The 23,154-nt window shown below is 40.9% G+C and overlaps 1 protein-coding gene across 4 annotated transcripts in view; it reads right to left on the reverse strand.

The window, feature by feature from the left end:
• Positions 1-23,154, reverse strand: part of ARID5B (AT-rich interaction domain 5B) — a 171,582-nt gene that overhangs the window by 33,832 nt on the left and 114,596 nt on the right. For 2 of the 4 annotated variants that reach the window (XM_038743510.1, XM_038743512.1), the window contains 3 exons: positions 15,197-15,309; positions 2,902-3,106; positions 982-1,034 (listed from right to left, as the gene is read on the reverse strand). In XM_038743510.1, the coding sequence (XP_038599438.1) occupies positions 982-1,034; positions 2,902-3,106; positions 15,197-15,309 (371 nt within the window). Of the gene's footprint in view, positions 1-981; positions 1,035-2,901; positions 3,107-15,196; positions 15,310-16,686; positions 16,750-23,154 lie in introns of those variants that run through there. The other 2 variants (XM_038743513.1, XM_038743511.1) reach the window with 2 other exon arrangements.

The raw sequence follows: 23,154 nt of genomic DNA on the forward strand, positions 1-23,154 counted from the left end.
GTTGCTCTAACATTTTATTGGTTCAAAATACATGCTGTAAAATCCTGGGCATCCAATTTTCTTGTGAGCTAAAAATAAACCGTTCATGTCAGGTAGAATTAGCTGATAAAATGTGTCAGACTTTTTTTCCTCCTCCAGGAGGCCTTCCCAGACTGAGCCCCTTCCTTCCTCTCCCCCTCGTCCCCCTCTCCATCCCCCCATCTTACCTCCTTCCCTTCCCCACAGCACCTGTATATATGTATATATGGTTGTACATATTTATTACTCTATTTATTTATTTATTTTACTTGTACATTTCTATCCTATTTATTTAATTTTGTTGGTATGTTTGGTTCTGTTCTCTGTCTCCCCCTTTTAGACTGTGAGCCCACTGTTGTGTAGGGACTGTCTCTATGTGTTGCCAATTTGTACTTCCCAAGCGCTTAGTACAGTGCTCTGCACATAGTAAGCGCTCAATAAATACGATTGATTGATTTTTCTGAATTACTTTGATAACTTCCTGTTTATTTGGTATTGACCCCTGTCTAATAAAGCTTTTTTTATCATTTTGCCCTAGCAATAGGAGAAGATCCTGCTGCATTCTGTTCCTTAATAGCCAATACTGATTACTTTTGAAAGCCTTTAATACATTTCCCATATTAGACATGAACAGATGTCAGGTATGTTGCCAAGTGAAATTTCTTTTATGCAATCTTGGCTTGTTGTATAATAATAGCCCTTTCTCAACATGGGAAAAAATTACAGACCCAACTAATTTCCTTGACAAGGAAGAGTTACATATGTTTTCCACTTGTAGTTTTTATGACAAGTTTACAATTTTGCCAAACCTGGAACTAATTGGGACCATTTCCAAGAGCGACCCAATAAACCTCCAGTGTGTACAGGCAAAATGATTGTTTGCTTTTGCATTTTCTACATTTTTGTCAAATAGGGGAAAGTTAGATTGCACAATTATTTCATTTAAGTTACTTAAACACTTACTGTTTCATATCCTCCCAGTTTTTGAGCAGCTTGAAACATAGTCCAAAGGTTAACTGTTAGAGGGACAATAAGTATTTAGATAAGCATTGCATTAACATATTTCAAAATATTGTCAATCAAACATTTACTTTCCAATGAGAGAACCCGAAATGCTAAAACACCCCACAGAGATATATTTGTGGGAAACAATTTACCATCAGGATATACTGCTCTTAAAATATTTCTTATGGCCAATTAATAAAGCTGCAGAATGATATTGGTTTCAGGATAAGAAACAAAGAATAGCTTTAGGTCTTTGGCTGTTACTCAACCATCCTTAGAAAAAGCATATTATTTTCAAAACAGAGTTCAGCACTGGGCTAGTATAAAGAATCCATTGATTAAGCCATAATACATTATCTCCTCTCAGTTAAGAACCCCATAATCAATATATTACATACCTTTTAATGTGGTATTACTCGTAAAATAGAATAACAGATGTCTGTACCATATTAAGGGGCCATTCTATATTTCAGAACAGTTTGGTGACCTCCACTGTACATACCACACACATATTTCAAACTAGTGTCAGAAATAATGGAGCAGATCACAGAGGGCAGAAAGTATTTGTTCACAGAGGAATTGACAGGTGAATTGTGGGTGTACTGGCTCAATCCACAAACTCATTTGGGTCTGCAATTTTTTTTTACAAGGTTTTCTTTGCCATGTTTGCACATATTTATGATAACCAAAAATACTTAACTGCTAACAACCCCTATTCATTTGAACAAAATAGCTCGGAATATGACATGGCCAGAGCACTGGGTAGATTAGAAACATTTTTGAACTTCAAATAATTCCTTACTAGGGGACTGAAGAATAAAATGAAAATCAAGAAGTGGTCTTTGACACAAAACGTTCTCAAAGCCTCATTGAACCCTGTTCTGTTTCAAAGCTATCAGGAGCTTTGCTTAGGCCTTGATTTAATCTGAACCAATGCATAATGCAACAAAGCTGTTCATAGTACATTAATTTTACTTCTATTTCAAGCAACCAGTTTTCAGACAAACATTGTAATCATTCGTAGTTATATAAGTTTATAATGGCTGCTAGAGTTGTGGTGCAATCAGTGCCAATCGCTATTAGGTATGTAAATTGTTATGTAAAACATACAGGTTTGACATTCTTCATCAAAATAACACATGGTTTTCATCTCAGAAGATGCATTTAGGGAAATAATATTTCAACCATGGATTCTTCTCTCTGGGCACACTGAATCCATTGGCAAAATTTACAGTCTGAAAATCAAAAAGAGTGCTGTGTTTCCTCTCCTCCTTTACAGAATTCTGCCTTTCTCATCGGCTATGGTTTTTCCATCAGCCACAAAAACCTCTGCAGCATTTGAAATTTACCTGTCATAGCATTTTAAATATGCCCTTCTGTGTTCAATACTGTGGATTTCTTGTGTCTTCTGAAGTCAGCTATTTGTTATCTCTACACACATTTGGAGCTGGGAAAACATGCTCTCCCTTTGTGACTGTTCTGACCACCTTTAAATGTCTTCCTTTAATATCTGTCTTTTCACAGGCAACATCTGTGCATAATAAAGCTACGTCATGTTATTATCTCAGAAGAAAGGCATTTAGGTTGCTGCAGATTGACAAAACAGAAAACTAGAAACTTTCAACATGCCTATTTCCAGTCATAATCAGTGGATTTAAGCCTATAAATATCTCACAGCAACTGCCCCAAAAGGGAGAGATGTAAATCTAGAGGGAAGAGACCAGTGCTTGCCATAGGAAATGTATAGCTCCAGTATAAACACCAGTCACTTAACCCAAAATCGGGTTTTTCAAATAATATGTGTGAAAATGCTTTTCATGAAGGATCTGAGCAATTTTAGAAATGGCAAAAGAAATAGGAAAACAAAAGCATACTTACTCTGCTTAAAACCTAAATAGGGAATTCGTTCTATTGGTGTTTTCCTTTCTTTCATGTATTTATAAAGTGCCACGAGAAATGCCTGTTCATCTGCCCTGCATTCTTCGCCAATGGCAACCTTCTGTTTGTCTTCGCTCAAGCCTTTCTTACAGTTATTATGGTTGGTCTTGGGCTTGGCCAAAGTTGCTTTGGCATCACATTTCACCTGGAAAAGGAAAATACACCACATCAAATCTGGACCTGGAACAGTCCTGGGCCTTTCGTTTAGAGCTGAGGAGGCCAAAATTTTCAACATGCAGAGTGGACTGAGACAATCCATTCCATCTAAAACAAAAGCTAGCTATCCAAAGTGACATTTAGCCAAACAGAACCTGGCCTTCCCCAAATGTGTGAATGGTTACATTTTTATGGGACTGTCCACTTAAAACCTTGTGATCATCTGCTGAAAACCTTCCCCAGACACTAGTGCCTCTTTGTTTCATTTTTTCAAGAGACCATCATTTTGATGAGTGAGATGCCCACACAAGCTTCCATGTTTCCTGGGTCTTACCCAAGCCATCAACTCACTTTATGCCTTTTGCAGCAACCTATGAAAAACTATGCAAGAAAAGTCAATAAGATCGGACACCTTAAGGAAGATAAGAAAGTGGAACTGGGCTGGTTTTGCCTTAGTTGGGAGAGAATAAAACAATCTCATTTGTTAAATATGCTTGATCTGGGCCCCTTCATGGATACTACTCTTGGAGATGTACCTTATTGAAGGCACATCTCCTGCATGAGACCTTCCCTGTCTAAGCCCTCCTTTCCACTGCTCCAACTCCCTTCTGAGTCACCCTGAATTTTTCCCTTTATTCAACTCCCCTTCCCAGCCCCACAGCTCTTATGTACATATCTGTAATTTATTTATTTAGATTAATGTCTGTATCCCCTTCCAGACGGTAAGCTTGTTGTGGGCAGGGAATGTGTCTGCTTATTGTTATATGGTCTTCTTCTTAGCACTTATTACAGTGCTCTGCACACAGTAAGTGCTCAATAAATATGACTGACTGACTACCTGATTGCGAAAACTGGATTCCCATGCGGCAGGCAAAGAGATGCTTTACATTTTGATATGTGTTATGCTTTTGGTCTTAATCAGTCATGAGGATAAAATTTTCACTATTAATAATAATGATAATAATAATAATAATAATAATGGTATTTGTTAAGAATTTACTATGTGTCAACCAATGTATTAAGCACTGGAGTAAATACAAGATAATCATGTAGAGGACACAGTCCTTGTCCATTATGAGGCTCAAAGTCTTGATTCGTTCATTCATAAATGCTTGGGAGAGTACCATATAACAATAAGCAGACATACTCTCTACCCACAGCGAGCTTACAGTCTAGAGGGAAGGGAGAAGAGGTATTGAATCCTTATTTTACAGATGAAGAAACTGAGGCACAGAGAAGCTAAGTGTTTTGCCCAAGTTCACAGAGAAGACAAGTAGCAAAACGGGTACTAGAACCCAGGTTCCCTCATTCCCAGGCCTGTGTTCTTTCCCCCTAGACCACACTGCTTCTTGATTACTTTGTTTTAACAGAGAAATCAGCTCAGAACCTATAGATGGTTTGTGGAAAACTCAGTAAATAAATAATACTGGTGCACTGTGCCATTTTCTTCTCGCCCAACTAGTTGGACAAATATGGAAGTACATATATATATATATATATATACCTGTATATATGTATATATGTTTGTACATATTTATTACTCTATTTATTTATTTATCTTACTTGTACATATCTATTCTATTTATTTTATTTTGTTAGTATGTTTGGTTTTGTTCTCTGTCTCCCCCTTCTAGACTGTGAGCCCGCTGTTGGGTACGGACTGTCTCTATGTGTTGCCGACTTGTACTTCCCAAGCGCTTAGTACAGTGCTCTGCACACAGTAAGCGCTCAATAAATACGATTGATTTATTGATTGATTGAGAGGTTGACCTAATGCTTCTTCCTCACTGATATGAGCTATGAGCGGCCTTTGATGACTGTTTAATATAACATCAGTTTGAAAACCTTCTGTCTTTTGGCTAAATGATTCTATGGAAAACTTCTATAACCCAAATATTTTCATGTTCGCTTTCCACCCACCCACATCTTTATGGGAAAAGAACAGGGATGAACAAAGGAAAATGTTACAAATAAAGCTGTCCCTCTCATTCTGCATTCCCTCAGGTTTGCTGGTTTCATTTATAAAATAAAAATATTTTTTTCCCCAACATTACACATGTACAAGGCCATGATTATTTATTAAATGGGTACATATCCTGTTAAGAGTTTTATTTATCACCTACCCCCTAGAGTAATTTTGTTGAATTGTTTAATATCCTTTTGCCTGGTACTGGAAAAATAATACTTCCTATATTGCAACTTATTGAGTTGTGCCTTTTGGTCAGATTTTAATTTTTTAAGAGGCTGTTGTACTGTGATTAAACCATTTTTCACTGCAGATCTATCACTTACTTTCTTTCCACACTCCAGATCCTTGTAAAATAACACAGAAACTTACACCATGTAATATTTGCATTGTATACAATTTCAATGCCATGACTAGGATCTTAATTTCCAATATGAATCTATAATTTTCAAGACTTCATTTAAATCATAAATTAATTCCAGTCTGTAATCTGCATCTGACTGTAGCCTGGGAATCATCTTTTAAATATTAAGTTTCCAGTCAAAACTTGCAATTTAGAAACACATTTTAATCAAGTTCAAGGCAATAGAAAGTCTAGGGTTTAAAACAGTGATTTACATATGTGCAAAGTTAAAAATAAAGTGCACATGAAATTCAGAATGTAGAAAGGCAATTTGATTTTTATCTATTATACAGAAAGAGAAAGAATAGAAATGGAGAAATATTTGGGAGGAGTCTGTTAAAGGCACACAGCCACAGGCTTAAGATACATAGCAAAGGTAGTTAACATGATATCCAGAAATTGCATGGACACCACAATAAACAAAAAGTTCCTAGGCTTATTGGGCAAATTCCAGGGTGGAGACAAAAAAGTCAACCCCATGTGAACATTTCCCTCATGCGTGGAGCACCATGTCAAAGACCATGACAATCTTGAACAATTAGCTATTTTAAGGTCACTCTCATAAATCCATGGTTCAATACGTGAGACTGCAAATGTTTTCTATTTTCTGATACTTTTCCTTTTTCCCGTTAGGCCGACCATTCTTTTATGTTTCTCATGAGATGGTTTCTGAGAGGACTAAGACTATTCCATCCTTTTACTTTACCTTGGAAAGACCCCAATTTCCATCTCTCAGCTCGTAGTCACTTACCATAACTCCACACACATTGCCATCAACTGGACTAAAACATTATGCAATAATTGTAAGTTTATAGGAGACTCTTGGCTGATATGAATGTGTTCAGCAAAGATAGCAATTTCAACCCAATACCTCTGCTGGGGAAGGTGGGGGCTGCTGTTCCTAAAGAGGGTGTTCTCAAGCAACAGAAAAGGTCTGATTATAATAATAACTGTGGGCTAAGTGCTTACTGTGTACCTTGCACTCTCCTAAGCACTGGGGTAGACAGAAGATAATCAAGTCAAATCAAGTTTGAGAAGCAGCGTGGCAGAATGGATAGAGCACAGGCCCCGGAGCCAGAAGGTCTTGGGTTCTAATCCCTGCTTTCTGCCACTTGTCTGCTGTGTGACCTTGGACAAGTCATTTCACTTCTCTGGGCCTCAGTTACCTCATCTGGAAAATGGGGGTTGAGACTTTGAGCCCCACATGGGACAGTGACTGCGTCCAATCCCATTTGCTTGTTTCCACTCCAGTGCTAAGAACAGTGCCTGACACAGAGTAGGTGCTTAACAAATACCATCATTAAAGTCAAACAAAGTACCTGTCCAAAATGGGGATGACAGTCTAAGGGGTAGAGAGAACAGGTAATAATAATGATGGCATTTATTAATCGATTACTATGTGAAAGCAGTAATGAATCCTCCATTTTTCATATAGGGAAACCGAGGCAAGAAAAGTCACTCGCCCTAGTTCGCATGGCCGGTAAGAAGCAGACCGGGATTAGAACCCAAGTTCCCTGACTCCCAGCACTGTGCTCTTTCTACTACACCATGATGCATCTGCTTGATTAAAGGGACCCCAAGTAACAAGAAGCGCCTTGGGCTGACCTTGCACAAACTGGTCTCGGAATCTTATGGTTTGGCCAGTGTTATTCATTCATTCATTCAATCATATTTACTGAGCGATAACTGTGTGCAGAGCACTATACTAAGCGCTTGATAATAAATGTGGCATTTGTTAATAATAGTAATAATGGCATTTGTTAAGCACTTACTATGTGCAAAGCACTGTTCTAAGTGCTGGGGGGATACAAGGTGATCAGGTTGTCCCGCATGGGGCTCACAGTCATCATCCCCATTTTACAGAAGAGGTAACTGAGGCTCTGAGAAGTTAAGTGACTTGCCCAAGGTCACACAGCAGACATGTGGCAGAGCCAGGATTCGAACCCATGACCTCTAACTCCAAAGCCCGAGCTCTTTCCACTGAGCCACGCTGCTTCTTGATTACTTTGTTTTAACAAAGAAATCAGCTCAGAACATATAGATGGTTTGTGGAAAACTCATTTGTTAAGTGCTTACTATGTGCCAGGCACTGTAGTAAGCACGGAGGTGGATACAAGCAAATAGGGTTAGGCACAGTTCCCATCCCACATGGGTGTCAATCCCCATTTTACAGATGAGGGAGCTGAGGCACAGAGAAGTAAAATGACTTACCCAGGGTCACATGGCAGACAAGTGTTGGAGCAGGATTAGAACCTGTGACCTTCTGACTCCCAGGCTCAGACTCTATCCACCAGGCTGCTTCTCTAATGATGCTCCTCTTGCTCCTCCCCTATTATGGCCCAGGGAGACTTTGGCAGGAGATGTGGAATTGAAGTGAAAAAGCCCTTCTGACGCACTACTGAAGGCCCACCTCCTCCAAGAAGCCTTCCCAGACTAAGCCCCTTTTTCCATAGCTCCCCTTCCCTTCTGCGTCACCTCGAATTGCTCCCTTTGCTCTTCCCCCATCCCTCCCCCTCAGCACTTATGTATATATCTATAATTCTATTTATTTATATTGATGCCTGTTTACTGGTTTTGATGTCTGTCTCCTCCCCCTCAGGACTGTAAATCCACTGTGGGCAGGGATTGTTTCTCTTTATTGTTGTATTGTACTTTCCAAGCACTTAGTACAGTGCTCTGCACACAGTAAGCTCTCAATAAATACAAATGAATGAATGAAGTGAAACAACAACAAATAGGCCTTATTACTGAAGCACTTTCTCTCACTGAGGGATCATTAAGCAGATGATTGCTTCCTATCTGGATTGTGGAGTCTAAAGTTCCCAGCTTGGGTACCCAAACTCACATAGCCCTCTTTGTTTACTTCAGGCTCACGCTGGTCCATCTCAGTCCCAAAACAGATCTGGACTCTGGCCTAGGGCTCCACTCAGAATGGACTGGGTTGGGCTGGAGATTTGTAGCTCCTGCAGGATTCTCAATCAAACAGTAGTATCTATTAGGCACCAACTCAGTGGGAAGTAGAGTCCTGTCCCTGACCCTAAACTACACCCTCTGGTGACCTTGGGTCTTCTCCCCCAAACCACCCCAGGATTCAGAAGAACCTACATCTTAGTGAAGATGTTTGGAGAGCCACAGGTCAGAGGTAAGAGGGAAATGACCAAATCTCTCAAACCAAGCCACTTCAGCATTCAAGCAGTTCTGTTATAACCCGTGCTTTCACTATAAGATTTGGATTTAACACAGAGGAATAATTAGAGACAGTTCTTCTTATTCATAAATCTGATTGGTATAACATGATCCGGAAGTTGGAACAAGTAGGTTTGGTTGTGCGCATGGTGTCCGTCAAGGTGCGATGTTGCTACGCTTCCCGGTCTCTGCTTCAGCCTTGCTTATTGTACCATACAATTCTTTGTGATTCTACAAAGAATTAGAGAAGCAGCGTGGCTCAGTGAGAAGAACACAGGCTTGGGAGTCAGAGGTCATGAGTTCTAATCCCAGCTCTGCCACTTGTCAACTGTGTGACTTTGGTCAAGTCACAACTTCTCTGTGCTTCAGTTACCTCATCTGTAAAATGGGGATTAAAAGTGTGAACCTAACATGGGACAACCTGACTACCTTGCACCCCCACCCCAATGATTAGAACAGTGCTTGGCACATAGTAATTGCTTAACAAATGCCATCATCATTATTATTATTATTATTACAATTTACAGCATTTAATACAGTAAAAAAAATTGAGTGTCAGGGGTTTAAAGCATTCTGCTAGTGATTGCCATAACAATAACAAAGGAACTTGTAGTGAAAAATGTCTGTACTTGTGATATCTCTGAACAATCTATTCCTATGTTCATAATTTCTATTGAATCCAGGATGGTCATACTATTTTCCATAACACAATGCCTACATTATACAACTCTGTGAATTTATTTTTGTTATTTATTAATTCACTTGCATCTAATGTCATTTCTTTATATTAATGTCTGTCTCCTCCTCTAGACTGTAAACTAATGGGCAAAGAGTGTTCATTCATTCAATTGTATTTATTGAGCATTTACTGTGTGCAGAGCACTGTACTAAGTGCTTGGGAAGTACAAGTGGGCAACATATAGAGACGGTCCTTACCCAACAGCGGGCTCACAGTCTAGAAGGGGGAGACAGACAACAAAACAAAACATATTAACAAAATGAAATAAATACAATAGAAAATATGTACAAGTAAAATAGAGTGATAAATATGTACAAACATATATACAGGTGCTGTGGGGAGGGAAAGGAGGTAGGGCTGGGGGGATGAGGAGAAGGAGAGGAAGTAGGGGGCTCAGTCTGGGAAGGCCTCCTGGAGGAGGTGAGCTCTCAGTAGGGCTTTGAAGAGAGGAAGAGAGCTAGCTTGGCGGATATGCGGAGGGAGGGCATTCCAGGCCAGCGGGAGGACGTGGGCTGGGGGTCGACGGCGGGACAGACTGTGAGCCCACTGTTGGGTAGGGACTGTCTCTATATGTTGCCAACTTGTACTTCCCAAGCGCTTAGTACACTGCTCTGCACACAGTAAGCGCTCAATAAATACGATTGACTGATTGAGTGACAGGCGAGAACGAGGCACAGTGAGGCAAAGGAGCGGCAGAGGAGCGGAGGGTGCGGGCTGGGCTGTAGAAGGAAAGAAGGGAGGTGAGGTAGGAGGGGGCGAGGTGATGGAGAGCCTTGAAGCTGAGAGTGAGGAGTTTTTGCCTGATGCTTAGGTTGATTGGTAGCCACTGGAGATTTCTGAGGAGGGGAGTAACATGCCCAAAGTGTTTCTGCACAAAGATGATCTGGGCAGCAGCATGAAGTATAGATTGAAGTGGGGAGAGACAGGAGGAGAATGTGTCTATTATTGTATCGTACTTTCTCAAGCGCTTACTACAGTGCTCTGCACACAGTAAGCACTCAATAAATGCAACTGAATGAATGACTCTATGGGCTATGTTTCCACTTAACAGTGAAAAATTAATCTATTCATTTCTAAAGTCCTCTAAACTCTAAGCTCGTTGTGGGTAGGGAATGTGATTGCACTCTCTTAAATGTTTAATACAGTGTTCTGCACACAGTAATAGCTCAATAAATATGATTGATTGACTACTATTCTCATCTGCTGGATTGAGAGTTCCTCGAAAGCAGGTATCACACCTTTTACTTCTTCAGTATGCTCTGCACCCAGTAGATGCTCAATAACAACAAAGCTTTGGGATAGGGATCTCTGAAGATCCAAGTCTTTTGATCAGAGACTGCTTGAACCTGACTCAGCTGTTTTACAGTGGCATGGCCTAGTGGAAAGAGCACAGGCCTGGGGGTCAGAGGCTCTGGGTTTGAATCCCATCTCTACCACCTGCCTCCTGTGTGACCTTGAACAAGTTCTCTGGGACTCAGTTTCCTTATCCGTAAAATGGGGGTTCAATACCTGTTCTCCCTGCTTCAGACTGTGACCAACATGTGGGACAGGGATTGTGTCCAATCTGCATATATTGGATCTACTCCAGCTACTATTAGTTAACTACTATTAGCGTGGCTCAGTTGAAAGAGCACAGGCTCTGGAGTCAGAGGTCATGGGTTCAAATCCCGGCTCTGCCAATTGTCAGCTGTGTTACTTTGGGCAAGTCACTTAACTTCTCTGTGCCTCAGTTACCTCATCTGTAAAATCAGGATGAAGACTGTGAGCCCCCCGTGGGACACCCTGATCACCTTGTAACCTCCCCAGTGCTTAGAACAGTGCTTTGCACATAGTAAGCACTTAATAAATGCCATTATTATCGTTATTATTATTGAATACTAAATCTGAACTTGATCACAGATGAGGAATGGAAGATATGGGATTTCCAAGAGGTATTCTAACTGCTTCCTTTCTCACAATGTGACTTTGAGGGGTTCCAAAGAAAGGTTTCATGACAGTAGTTAGAACCAGCTTTTCCAATTTCCAAAGACAATTGGCATCACCTAAATACATTCATCCACTCTGCAAAACTTCCTATTTTTCACTGGCTTTTAACTGCTCTCTTCTTCTTGAACATAAGCAACCCAATTCCTCCTGAGAAACCTTTGCTGTTTACCCTGCTCAGGAGGAGGGTCGTTGGAGACCGGGTGGATAGAGGGAGAGAGGGGAAGGAAAGGGGAATAGACCAGATGGTCATTGGCTCTCACTGAATATTGGAAAAAAAGAGCATTAATGAAATAAATGTCAATTCACAGGTGTGCAAGTCATACAAAGTTTTAAGACCATAAATCTGGCACCAACAGGCTAGTGCAAAATCCTGACATGATGAAAAGCCAACATTTAAAACAACAAGGTCAGCATCAAAAAACTCTTCTCAGCCTTCATGTGTCTATCCTGCTCATCTTCTTGCATTTCATTAATGAGAATCTCTTCCCAGAGTCATAAGGAAGTAGCAGAAACAGCAAGCTGGCTCAGTATTGGGGAATCCAGGAAATTGGTAGTGGGACACATTCTCTGCTCTGGGAACTGGGACTTGGGCCTTTTCCTGTGACTTGCCTTGCTGACCCTACATTCTAGATTTCAGAGCAGCCCTGCTTTTAGTGAGAGCCAACCTAGGCAACCAGCTGCAGGGAACCAGGGTTGGAGTTGTTGGTGGGGATTGGGGAAGAGTGGGGAATCAGAGCTGGTTCCATGGCTGCTTGACATCCTCAACAAGTGGGTGGCTCCCATCTGGTACAAAATCAGGGCTTGAGACTGAGGGATCGTGTCAACCAGCTTACTGTCCCAAGCGCTTAGTACAATGCTCTACACACAGTAAGCAACAAATAGCACTGACTGACTGATTCCATTCTCCACGGTCCTGGAGTCAGAGCCCAATCAATGTTTCCAAAAGCTCACATAGGGGTGGAGTGAGAAGGGCAATCAATTAATCAATCAAGACTGATTAGCGGCAGAAAAGGAAGGAAGAGACTGGAGGCCTTGGGCCTAGACATCTCTCCTATGCTCAGGGAACAAGCCCAGAGAAAGACCGCGAGGGTGATATAGATTGGCAGGGATTCTGAATGTCCAGATTTAGGAGGCAGGGTGGTCCTTGGAATACAGCGTTTTCTTTCCTTAGTTAAGAATAAAAAGTTAGCTAACCAAGAAAATTAAAGTCAAAAATGGTCTCGACCTCTTGACCATGTCCCAGGCATGTTGTAAACTTGCATGGCCTAGTGGAAAGACCTTGGGCCTGGAAGTCAGAGGACCTGGGTTTTAATCCTGGTCCTGCTACCTGCCTGCTGTGAATCCCTAGGCAAGTCACTTAACTTCTCTGTGCCTTAGTTTCCTCACATGTAAAATGGGATTCAATACCTGTTCTTCCTCCTGCTTGGGCAGTGAGTCCCATGTGGAAACAGGCACTATGTCCGACCTGATGAACTTGTAGCTACCCCGGCACTTAGAACAACATTTGACATATGGTAAGCACTTAACAGATACCATGTTAATACTAAATACTAATAATCAAATCTACCCCAGTGCTTAGTACAGTGCTTGGCACATAGTAAGCACTTAACAAATACCACAGTAATTATGAATAAATAGAAGCAGCATGGCTTAGTGGATAGGGCACAGTCCTGAAAGTCAGAAGGACCTGGGTTCTAATCCCGGCTCTGCCATGTTTGCTGTGTGACCTTGGGCAAGTCACTTCACTTCTCTGGGCCTCAGTTACCTAATCAGTAAAATGGGGATTAAGAGTGTGAGTCCCATGTGAGGCAGAGACTTTGTCTAACCTGATTAACCTGTATCTACCCCAGCGCTTGGAAAAATGCTTGGCACATAAGTGCTTAACAAGTACCATTATTATTATTATTATTAATAATAATAACATTAATATTATTACTACTACTACTATTACTATCGATAAATGATACATATAAAGAGAGAGAAGCAGTGTGGCTCAGTGGAAAGAGCCCGGGCTTTGGAGTCAGAGGTCATGGGTTCGAATCCTGGCTCCACCACTTGCCAGCTGTGTGACTTTGGGCAAGTCACTTCATTTCTCTGTGCCTCAGGTCCCTCATCTGTACAGTGGGGATGAAGACTGTGAGCCCGTTGTGGGACAACCTGATCACCCTGTAGCCTCCCAGCGCTTATTAGAGTGCTTTGCACATAGTAAGCGCTTAATAAATGCCATTGTTATTATTATATATTTTTATATGTGTGATCTCTTAGAGCAACGTAATGTGCTTTACAGAACTGCCCAGCTGCATACTTCGGTAGTGACTGTAAATGACATGGGGCGGGGCCACGTTCTGCCGGGCACAGGTACAGAACATGCTGTCTCCGAAAATGATGTCACTCCAGAGGCATGAGGCAGTCCGCCAACACATGGAATTGGCAGTGAAGGCTCTGCAGAGGGCTCCTATCTTGAAACCGCCTTGCCAAACTCTACAGTACCTTGCAGGAGCCTGCAAAACCACATCACAGGGATCGAACCTGTTTCAGTTGACGTCTCTCTTTGCAACCTCACATGCTCATCTCAGAATCTACCTAGTCACCACCACAGGGCAACTCGGAGATCTGGCTGGAGGTACTGCCATTCCCTTTCAGCTCCTTTCATGCCCTCTGAATAAGTTTCATCTTCAGGATGAATGGTGTCCCCGGGGAAGAGAGCTTTAATTGACTCTTCACTGGAAAAATCAAGACTACCCATTTTTCTCCTTCCTCTCTTTGACTCCTTGGGATCCCAGAGGAACTCAGCCTGTCTAGCGAGAAAGGACTCAGATGCCGCTCTCAGATAACTCAAGAGGGCTTCCCGGGGTTCTGGAGCTGAGAGCTCAAGGATGGGAATGGAGATGATTTATTTCTTAACAAACTTTGGGGGATATTTAAGGTGTCCAGGGACTGAACCCCGGCTCCTCTGTATTTAGGCCTGTCAGTGTTAACTGCTGGAGCTCCAGTTTTCAGGCCTTCGCAACCCGGCTGTCCGACTGGGGTCTGCCTTATAACATGGCTCCTGGTTTTGATCCGGTCCTGCAGGAACCATGGCTACCCACGTGTTTCTGAAACCTAAAAAAACTCAACACAAACACCCAAGCTGAACCACAGAAATGTGACCTAAGCCCTTAAAAAGTTGAAGAGATAAGTCTAAAAATATAAGCTGACACTTCAACCTTAACTCTGACTGTAGCTAAATACTGCAATCCTACTCTATTCAAAGCCTCCTGGAATGTACAAGCACTTTGCCTGCATGAAGGACCCAGCCCAGAATTTCTGCCTTCTTTCTAAATATCTTCCATTTACTCAAGGCCTGAATATCATTCAAATGTAATCTGGGGGTGATGTTTTTTTAAAAAACCATTACAATGACTAATTCTAGACATTTCTAATTTCATCCTCTGTTAATCGCTGAAACATATTTGGAAGTGCATTTTAAGAGGGAGGGTGGCTCAGCTGGTTTATTTTTAATATGCACTGAGTAAACTATGTTATTGTGTCACAGAATGTGAAATCTAACACCAGATGACTGGGAGCTTAATCACTGCCCTTTATCTAACAATCCATACCCTTCTGTGTAGGCGGCTTCTCTGTTGACTTATGAAAATGTCTCTCCTTTCCCAAAACAGCAATACCAAAAGAGAACCTGCGTAGCTTTGGATACAAAAAGTCATCTTCTGAATTTAAAATTGCATTGAGAAACAGGAGCAGAGAGACCAAAAAAAAAAAAAATGCAGTGAAAGGAATACTACCGAGTGATTGACTGTACCTTGGCAACAGCTTTGCCATCAGAATTATTGTTGGAATCCTTAACACCATTTAATGAATCTCTTCTCTGTGGGCACGGTTTCTTTTTGCGAGGTCGGCCTTTAAGGTTTGGCGCTGAAAACAAATGGAGAACAGTTTATATACATTTTCATCTACCGGGGCTTTCTTTTCCATTTTTTTTTTTTTTTAACAAAGTACCCACAAACTCGCATGAACACACACAAGCTTCAAAAATCAATCCACTATAATTGTTCATAGAAATGTAGACATCTGTACCCAGCTAGTTCTCATTATGAGCCTCTCACACTCAAGGGCTGCATCTTGATAGACTATAAACTACTGTCCCATATTTCCCAAGGCCAATCTATTATACTTTAACATATCTAATTAATATAAAACCAAGCGCTTGGCTCTAAGGGACGCTGACAGAAAGAAAATGCATTTCCCTATTGTCAGAAAAGATCTCTGAGCAGAAACATGAAGGCTTGGAAGAAAACTCTGAACTAGTCTGCAAGATGCATTCTTTTTAGTTCTCATAAATCCAAGTGATCAACCGGCCCATTATGATCTCATAGTCATGTAACCTTTTGAAAACATCTGTCGTAGAAAATATTTAGCAAGAGCTACATTTTCTCAAACAATGAAATCAATATTAATAACTTCCAAAAATAAAACTAAGTAGTATTTATACTTTGTTGGCATGATCAGCCTCGTGAACATATTTGGCAAAACACATTTGAAATCATCACATTTTCTTTTTTATGCTACTTTTAGGAAAATCTTAAGAGTATTTATTTGGGAGCTACTTTAAATCAATCACACTGAAGGTAACCTGGCCTTTATGAGTTTTTTTTTTTAAGAATATGGAATGGTAATCAAATCTAATTTCATCCCTGATGTCAAACTTAATTCCCACGAAGGCTCACGTATATTAAAAAAAGACAGATGTTTATTCAATTCTAAAACTCTGCATATGCTCTCTCATTTAAAATGCCGTCAATTAATAGTCAAGCAAAAGCAAAAAAACCCAGCTGTAAACTAATTAATTCACTAGAAACAATTCACTCCAAACCTTCAATTTCTTGGTAACCACCCTTTTCATTAATTTTAAAATGGATCAGAACAATGTCAAATCTGACCACTACAAATCTCTCGAGTGCCTCTTAATTGTTGTTAATCTTACATTTGTAGACAGCTAGCCAGTGGTTTCAGGACATTTTACATTCTAATCATTTTTCAAATGCAATTAAGGCTATTAATTCGCTTTTCTACTTTGGGTAATAGTTTTGCAGTTGGTAGAACTAGACAAAGCAAAGCACACTCTGCTGTTAGAAAAATTCAAGGAACAGTTTTATGCTGAACACCCAATTACCCCCAACTCCCTCCCCTCCGCCCCGAGCCCTTTCCTGAAAGTCTATCAAAAACCCAGCCTAGAATTGTTATCTGAGGTAAACATGCAAAAAAACACGCAAAGAAAAAAGAAACTGTTACCCATTCCAGTCGACAAACATCTGCCTGATTTATATCTGTGCTCATGAATGCTACAGCATGTGACTGCCCACTACTACAACCCTGGAAGTCTCCACTTGGTGTGGATGTCAGCTTTCCACAAAATGAGCACTAGGGCTCTTTGCTCTGGGTTTACAACTCCCCTCCCCCCAGCTGCTCCATTACTCATATAAACATAGATCACTGCCTAGCACAGAGTGTGGGATGAGCTCCCAGGACTTAGCAAGGGGGTTGCCAAACTGCCAGGGAGTGCTACACTATCCTACCTTCTTAATGTAGCCTGTGATTTCATCCTAATTGTTTTGTTGACTCTGACCTCTTGCACCACTCTCTGGCCTTGACGCTTGGGTGAATTCGACACCATACTTAGCCAGGAGCCAAGGTGCTAATATCTTGTTTAGAAGGCACAGGGTAAGACAGAAGTGTTTCCACAATTTATTACGACTGGGCTGAGTGCTAAAGCTATAATGACTGCAATCGACTTGGACATTTTTCCATTTCATTTACTCAAATAGCGTCTAAACAAAATCTGAACAAAGACTCTTCAGACTAGTTCCATGTCTGAGGTTCTTGAAAACACCACCACCACCACCAAAACACTCAGGGACATGCTTAAAAACATCTTAAATCTGGACACTGTAGTCCGTTCTCTACTAATAGCACTTCTGTCATTTTAGCTAAAAGCTTTCAAGCCAGAAAGGATTCGCCCCAGGTACTGTGAACATACTGTTTAAATTGAAGCTTCATTACATGGCAGAACTGGCAAAATCTCCTCAGAAAAATCCATTACTACATTCTTTCAAGAACTAGCAAACATGTCTTTCTCCAGAACATTCTTACATTTGGACACCCAGAATAGATCGGCATTTTAAAGTCAATTCGAAGCAGACATGCAGTAAGGATAAGAGATTAGCATCTGAATAAACACAGAACAGCAGTGGTGAGGAATTTCCATACTTGATGAAGAGGAGGTCCTATCTAGTTGCATATCTACTATAGCAACGCAGGGAGCCTGCTGATTGGCAAGCGGAACATCCTGCGCATGGATTTTCTGACTAATCAGCATCTGTCCTGTAATGCCGTGCAAGGAACAGAGGACTGAGTTGGCAAAGGAGGGTCCCAAGGAGGGGCAGTGAGGAGGATCCAAGGAGAAACCTAGATAGGGGGAACTGAAGCTGGCAGAAATTGATTTATGGCATGATGGAAGGAGTGGATATGCCTTTTGCTGCTGCCGTTTTTTCCTACGCATTTTGTAAATAATAATAATATTAAATGATGGCATTTATTATAGTATAACAACATATATATAGTATGTTAAGCACTTACTATGTGCAAAGCACTGTTCTAAGCGCTGGGGGGGAAATACAGGGTGATCAGGTTGTCCCGCATGGGGCTCACAGTCTTCATTCCCATTTTACAGATGAGGTAACAGGCCCAGAGAAGTTAAGTGACTTGCCCAAAGTCACATAGCTGACAAGTGGTGGAGCCGGGATTAGAACCCATGACCTCTGGCTCCAAGCCCATGCTCTTTCCACTGAGCCATGCTGCTTCATTCAATCGTATTTGTTGTGCGCTCACTGTGTGTAGAGCACTCTACTAAGCTCTTGGGAGAGTACAATGCAACAATAAACAGATTCATTCCTTGCCCACAACGATGAAAGAATTTATAAAGCCCTTAGAATGGTAGATACAAACGAATCAGACAGGATAGTCTTAGAGAAGCAGCATGGCTCAGTGGAAAGAGCCCAGGCTTTGGAGTCAGAGGTCAGGGGTTCAAATCCCGGCTCCGCCAATTGTCAGCTGTGTGACTTTGGGCCAGTCATTTCACTTCTCTGGGCCTCAGTGACCTCATCTGGAAAATGGGGATTAAGACTGTGAGCCCCACGTGGGACAACCTGATCACCTTGTAAGCACTCCAGCGCTTAGAACAGTGCTTTGCACATGGTAAGTGCTTAATAAATGCCATCATTATAAGCGCTTAGTACAGTGCTCTGCACACTGTAAGCGCTCAATATGATTGTTCACACAAAAGTGAAGAAGAAGGGAGGGCAGTTATTTTATCTCTGTGTTGCAGATGAGGGAAATTGAGGCTCAGAGACGTTAAGTGACCTTGGACAAAAGGCTATACAACAGGCCAGCTGGCAGAGCTGGGAGTAGAACCTGGATCTTCTAACTCCCATGTGCTTTCCACCAGGTCAGTCTGACAAACTCTCCTCTCTCTCTTTTCCATTCTCTCTCCCTTCCTCTACATGCTTCTCCTACCAAGAACTTCATCGTCTCTTCTACTCTCTCACCAATATCATTGATTGATTGATACCCCCACCATTTGATAACCTTTATTCCATCCACAATAGCCTCCTAAACTCACCTAGCCCTTTCCCTCTGTCATGAATTGACAATCAGACTGACATTTCATCTGAATGTACTGTATCTGCCTCAGTGCTTAGTACAGTACTTGGCATTACAAGTATTACAGTGCTCTGCACACAGTAAGCGCTCAATAAATACAATTGAATGAATATAGTAAGTGCTTAACAAATACCTCAGTTATTATTATGACTGCGCATAGTAAGTGCTCAATAAATACAATCTAATGAAGTACTTAATTTTCTAATAAGGTGCTTGTGGGTGAAATTTTATTCCTCAGTGGAGTTTCCAGTGATGACTCCACATTTTTAAAATATAGAATGACCAGACTCATAAAGTTGGGTCTGGGTGGGTCTTCAGAAAGGCCATTAAGGGTCACTGTTGAGGTCAATTAGATAAATAGGAATATGGGAATGGGATGGCAACGGGAAGAAATGGGAAGCAGAATGGCCTAGGGGTTAAAGCACAGGCCTGGGTGTCAGAAGACCTGAGTTTTAATCCTGGCTCCACTACTTGACTGCTATATGGCCTTGGGCAAATTAATTAATTTATCTGTACCTCAGTTACCTCATCTGTAAAATGGGGATTAAGACTGAATTCCATGGGGGACATGGGCTGTGTCCAACGTGATTAGCTTGTATCTACCTCAGCACTTAGTACAGTGCCTGGCACATAGTAAGCACTTAAAAAATACCATAAAAAAAACAAACAAAATAGGAATGAGGACCAAACCTTTGCAATGGCTCAAACTTTCAGACACTGTACTTTGGAGCTCTCTCCCTCATTTGCCATGTTTCCTGGGGGTGGTGACTGAAATTGAACAGGACCTCTAAAATTTTTTGTGTCAAAATTCCCACCCGCACCCCAGCCCCCTTAAAATTTCCACCCCCAAAGGCCAAGGACTGGGCTTGGGAGGGAGTCCAGGTCTAATGTTCCAGAATTAGAACAGCAGCAGAGCTGAAGGCTGGGATTGCTGTCTTTTGGCAGAGTTGTGCTGGGAAGGCTAGCAAAGCTAACAAGGCACCTACTAATATTATACATGGCGTAAACAAATTCTATTAATCCCTCCCTTCTCAGAGAGTATTAAATGTGTTAAAGTAAACCCACACATTAAGAGTATGTCTAATCTACATTTATAATGTATATTCATACACACACTTTCTTTCCTGAGATACACACACACACACACACACACACACACACACACACGCACACGAACTTTCTTCATATTAGTAACTGTAGCTTGGGAATCCTTCAAGACCATTTCAGAGGCCAAAGAAACCATGTAACGTTTGTCCCAATTAAACACCTTAAATACACCTTAAATACTGAGGAATATTTTGTGTACATTCAGACAAAAAGCACCTGCTCTCCTGCTAGTAGGAGAGCATATACTAGTAGGAGCCGAGTCTCCACTGATTCAGCAGGATCATCCTTGTACTGGATTCAGAAGATTAGAAGAAAAGAAGTTAAAACCTTCAATTCATTCACTTTTACTCCTCTGATTTAGTTTCACTTGCCGTTTTGGCTAATCAGCGAAGATCTTTGTGGTTTAAACACATATTTCCTCTCTCATTACCCATCTTCTCCTCATACTCAGTACAACGGGGAAGTTAACAAATATTCACCTCCATTATACTACAGTGGTTTCAAGAGCCAGGTCTAAACTAGAGACAGAAAACTGGTGCTTGTCCAACTCATCTTCCCACCTCCAGCTCCAACAATTCCCGGCTGTTTTTCACACCCTGTGCGTTGTTGTTTGGGTGCGATTGTCAAATGCTGGGGAACAGCTCATAAATGGTAATGAGCATTCCCCGTGGCTTTACAACCAACAAGGAAGATGTAACTTCCGGGGCCCAGACTGAATTATTATTCTGGAATTGATGCCACCCAGGTCTGCAAAATATTAGTTTGATATTATGACTTCACGTGCCATCAGGCAAGTTGTGAAGTTATGCTGTGCAGGTGTGGGAAACTCAAACTCAAGCACAAACATTTGCAATAATAAAAAAAGGGAAACGTAACCAATTACTGGCAAAGTAAATTGTTTTTGGCATAATGTTCCTGTTTTTCAACTGGGTCCTTCCTGGGGTGATAGTCTCTTTAACATTCATGCAGTTGGAAATACCATAAAGATAAACAGCTATAAAACTGGATTGACTATCATCATTTAATAACTCTTTCCCATTTTGCAAAGAGATTTCTGTTGCCAACACAGCTACAGCCTCTCTCAAGAAATTCCTTTGCAGCCCTGCTCACAGATAGGAATAGCTCTGTGAATGAGGCCTGGATCGAGCCCAGTGGAAATCATACGCATAAGTTTTCCAAAGTTTGACACCAAAGGTCAATGTCTAGAGGAAGTAAGCGGAAAGTGAACTCATTTGATTGTACGTTTTGGCCAGAGGGCAGGAAATAAAAGTCCACTCACTGAAGTGTGGAGAGCTAAAAAGTACTGTAATGGTGTCCCGTAAGTTGGTGATAATACTTTTCAATTCTATAAGGCCTTTCATCTAAGGACCTCAATGCAGTGACACATTCTCTATGGAGAAAAGAATCTTAAACTGCTTCAACACATTAAAGGGTGGGATGTGGTCTTTCTGGAAACACTAATTTAATTTTCATTTACTGGGTTCTATTTTAATGTTTTCCTTTTGACTATTTAGAAACTTCCTCTTTCACTAAAACAAAAATAGAACAAACTTTTGAGTGTCTTTTAAGCTATGAATGTAAAAGTACAAGGCACAAGCTTCAACAATTTCTCTTTTACATCACCCGCATTCGGTTTGGGATTTAAAGACTTAAAAAAGAAAACCATTTATCAGATCATCCCTTAAGGGATTCAATTGTTTCAAGAATTTTAAAACAAAAGACTCTTATAGGCTGTTAACTTGGATGCCTAGAAAAATATAATTACGCTGCAAATTCAACATGCTACATATGCCCTGCTACCTAGTGAATATTACGTACACTATCCATTAAATACCCAAAATACCTTATATACTAAAGTGTAGATTTGTTAAGTATCTGGATAGCACCTATTTCTAGAGACTAAAATGCTCAAAAATAATTTCTGTGAAAAGATTCTACGTACCTATGCCCACATCAAATAGAAGTGCTTTTGCGACTACTGTTTTACAAGTGTTTGGCTGGTCTGGTGAAATAAAAATATGCAATATTTGAACTTGAGGTATTCTAACCAACTTGGTAAAATCTAGACCTAAAGAATATACACATAGGCCTTCAAACACTGGTATGACTATGGTTCATTTTATTATTTTTCAGATACTTCCCTTCAAGAGTTTCCCTATTTCAAATTAAGAAATATAGTTCCCCAAAAATATACCTCTGTCATGGGAAGATTCGGTCAAAAGCATCAGCAAAACAAAATTCAAAACCCAAGCCAAAAACCCATTCTTAAACTGCTTCCCATGGCCCCACTGCTATCCCATAGCCCTTCGTGATAATCTTAACGCATCTGCCACTGATACAAGGCAAATCATGGCCAGGTTTTGTGTTTTGAATTTTCTGGCTTTTGTGGTTGTGTGTTACAGCTTAATGTATCTCCACCATTTAATGCCCACTGAATTAAAATTCACAGGTCCAACATGCTTCAGTCTCATCAAAACCACCAGTCCTGGGCTGTGCAGACATGTTGTTATAAGAGCATTACAAAAATATAGTTGAACAAATTTGAGGTCCAACCACATTGGCGTTTTGTCTAAATAAGTTATGTAGCCAAGAGCCTTTAATGAGAGCAGAATACTTTACCTCATTTGTCATACCTGGATCACTTAGGCAGACCAAATCCAAAATAGCCCTAGACCTCGTTGACTGCTCAACAAACCGTGTAAGTAAACAGTCGTGTACTCCGCTCTGAAACATGCTCTGACTCTTACTCACTCTCTGTCTAACCCTACTCAACCCTGGAACAATTGTTAATGACGATCAAAGTTCCAGCTATTTTACTGGCCTTTGATTTGCATAGCTATTTCCTGATATGACTTCTTGTTCTGCCCTGGAGGTCTCTCTTTCTCAGAAACACTTAAAGACATAAATTATTTCTTTTTTCACCATAACCTAAAC

This window comes from Tachyglossus aculeatus, chromosome 3 (assembly GCF_015852505.1).
Source record: "Tachyglossus aculeatus isolate mTacAcu1 chromosome 3, mTacAcu1.pri, whole genome shotgun sequence".
Lineage (NCBI taxonomy): Eukaryota > Metazoa > Chordata > Mammalia > Monotremata > Tachyglossidae > Tachyglossus > Tachyglossus aculeatus.